Source organism: Plasmodium gonderi (assembly GCF_002157705.1).
Source record: "Plasmodium gonderi DNA, contig: Pgo-contig_245, whole genome shotgun sequence".
Lineage (NCBI taxonomy): Eukaryota > Apicomplexa > Aconoidasida > Haemosporida > Plasmodiidae > Plasmodium > Plasmodium gonderi.
In genome coordinates, this window is record NW_021629157.1 from 4,663 (window position 1) to 7,898 (window position 3,236).

General features: G+C 24.2%; 1 protein-coding gene across 1 annotated transcript; it reads left to right on the plus strand.

Annotated features, from left to right (window-relative positions):
• Nucleotides 1–1,557: 1,557 nt before the first annotated feature.
• PGO_002280 (variable surface protein) lies at nt 1,558–3,029 on the plus strand (the record flags this gene model as incomplete). Its single annotated transcript, XM_028691105.1, has 4 exons — nt 1,558–1,584; nt 1,727–2,104; nt 2,179–2,571; nt 2,877–3,029. 4 exons carry the CDS (start codon nt 1,558–1,560, stop codon nt 3,027–3,029), a joined length of 951 nt encoding a protein of 316 aa, XP_028546906.1.
• Nucleotides 3,030–3,236: the final 207 nt, after the last annotated feature.

Consider the following 3,236-nt stretch of genomic DNA (forward strand, 5'->3'; position numbering starts at 1 on the left):
GCCTTTACATTGTAATAATATGTAATATACCTAATGCCAATAACAAATATTCCAGGTTAGGATTTTTTCAAACTATTAAAAATGTTCTTTAAGACAATGATATCATGATTTTACAATTTAACATTATTATTATTATTATTCATTAGTACGAAAATCGTTGAAATAACCTTAAATTAAAAGGACTCTATACGAAGACATTCAAATGATCATATAAAGGAACTATAATATGAACTTTTAATGAACTACCTACTTGAATTATACTTAATTTTAAATGCATATTTTTAAAAATATTTTGCTTAAATATTTCATATATAGGCTGCATCTATTATATATGAAGTAAATGTAAATAATTTATATATCCAACAAAAAAATTAATAAACTGATAGTTTAAAAAAATATAATAATATTCCCATTTAGAACAAGAACAATTAATAAACATTTATTTCTACTTATTGAATGCAGATGTTGCAAATATATTATTAGAATAACATAGGATGAAATTATTTTGCCTATTATCCTTATATATGTCACATATTATATTGACGTACTATAGGAGATTAATGTGTAATATATGTTATATATTTTTTTTGCTGAATATGTAAAATATTCTTTATAGATATGTTAGTAATTTTAAAAAAACTTTATAGCGTATTTATAAATTTTTCTATTAATTTTAATTATATTAATATTTGTTTAAATTAATCTATATTATAGTATTTTAATTATATCCTAAATAAAATTAATGATTCTCAAAATATAAATATGTAGGCAATTAAGGGAAGACATATGTAATGTGTAAGATGTTTCTAGAAAATAAAATAAAGCATATACACACAGGAAATTTGTAGATTTATGAATTTTAGAATATACCACTTCTTAATCCTTTTATCTATTATATGGGATTTTCAATTATAAATGGTTTTTGCGAAAACAATATAAAACTTCTTATAATTTATGCATTATATATTACTTGTCTTTATATGCGGCATTATAGGATTCAAAATATATCAACTAATAATAATGAAACAAATCTGTAAGTATCGAATATTTTATTTAAAACGAAATTATAACAGCATTTACTTTTAATAGTAACATTGCCTATAAAAAAGCAATTAAATTATAAACAACAGATGGATTTATATGAATTCATAGAAAATATTAAATATATAATGTGTCTTACTATTAAAATAAAAATATATATGTAAAAAAATTTCTAGAATAAAATTTATTTAATTTTTAAGTGCCACATAAATGAAAACCTTTTACATTTAATGTATTAATTTTTTCTTGTAATCAATGTTTATAAACTTTAAATTCCTATTTTATTTACTACCCTTTAATGTCCATAATTCTTTTTTTCGTATAACTCCTTATATACTATATGGATTTAATGTATAGCAATATTACATATTCATTAAATATATATTTGTGCATTCAATTATTTTATTGCTATACATATAAATAATTATATTTCCAAATATTATTACTTCAAATTATTCATGTAATTATTTTCAATGCATCCTAATGATGTCTTAAATAAATTAAATTATGCCATTTATGAATACAATTATTTGTGCCTTCCTAGTAATATTAATATAATGTCTTGATACAAAAATATTATATTCTCATTTGAAAATGTACCCACTTATAATAACAATTTGTTTTATAGTATTATTTGTTCATACGAAGTGAAAAGAAAGAAAACTCTGATAAAAATTAAAATGAGATAATGCAACCTGCAGTGGCTATTATCATAGATAATAGCCATCGATCTAAAACTCAGGATTGCAAAGAAAAATATTTAGAATTTTTAGCAGAAACTGAAGGAACATGCCACAATATTAATAATGGTAAGTGTGTAGATCTATGCAAAGAATGTGATAAACAAAATAAAAATGTAATTAAAATAAAAGATCTGTGTCCTAAAGAAATTTCTCACTATGCGGGTTCATATATAGAACAAGAGGTACAGAATTTTTGTAAAAGATGTGCTGATAAAGATAAATATAATAAGAATTCCTTATATGGTAATGAAAAAAATGCCTCAATAAAATCAGATACAAATAACGTACATGAAGAAAATGGTATTATTAAAGTAATAACAGTGTGTGCGGTAGAAGAACTTAATAAGAAACCCCATGTGGAATATGTTACCTCTGAATTCAAAGATCCTGAAAGTATTTCTTCTCGAGGCACAAAGAAATTCGTACAACTAAAATTGAGGAAAGGCCAGAAAATAAAATTCTAGGTGATAAACAGCAAGAAATAATAAATTCAGCTAATTTTGATATGCATAAAGTGGAAACACACTCATCAATAATTAATGAATATCCTGTTACACCTGTAAAAACACAAACTACACCAGAATCATTATCTTTCACAGATGATTTATCAGATGTAATATTAGCCACCATTGAAAAGGCGCAGTCTTTACAAACAGTCTATACTTTGGAAACTAATTCAGATAACACACAAAAAGAGAGTGCTTTAAGTGATAATACAGTTCAAGGTATAATACAAGTTCCTCAAGTTAATCCCCAGCATATCGATAGAAATAAAGGATGTAATGCTGTTAAAGAAATATAAAATATAGTAACATTTAATCACAAAACATTTATTTTTACAGTACTAATATAACTTCTATTAAAAATGTTACTGACCTTGTAGGTAATAAGACTGTAAAAGGAACCCCCGAAGTTACTAGCAGCATAACTGGTGAATCTGAAGATAATGATAGTCCATCGCATGATAAAGAAGTTTCCAAAGATGAGAATTCTATTAGTAATGAATATTCTCTTTCTAATGCCAATCTGTTTTTAGGTACTAGTGTAGAGTGTATTTCTGATCAAAATAACTACCTTAATGGTGCTAATTAGAGAGTTATTCGTAGTGGAACACTTCCTGATGAAATGTATTTTTATATACATTTCATTATGAAATTTCACTTACCATTGTTGCATCTACTAACTGAAATTATGAAATATCTAATGAATTTTCAGAAGTATCTTACAATGGTGATACTCTTGTAACATATATAGTAGGAAGAGAAAATGGCTTAAGTGTAAATGGATCTATAGAGGTTACAACCACCAATGATAATGGTATTGACACAAAAGAATCTAGTGAAAATAAAGTTTGTATGCCCTATAAAAAATATTTTATAATGGCTTTCGTTCCCTTGTCAATTATTTTGTTACTTATAATGCTTATGAAGGTAAACTAAAATATGATATAAT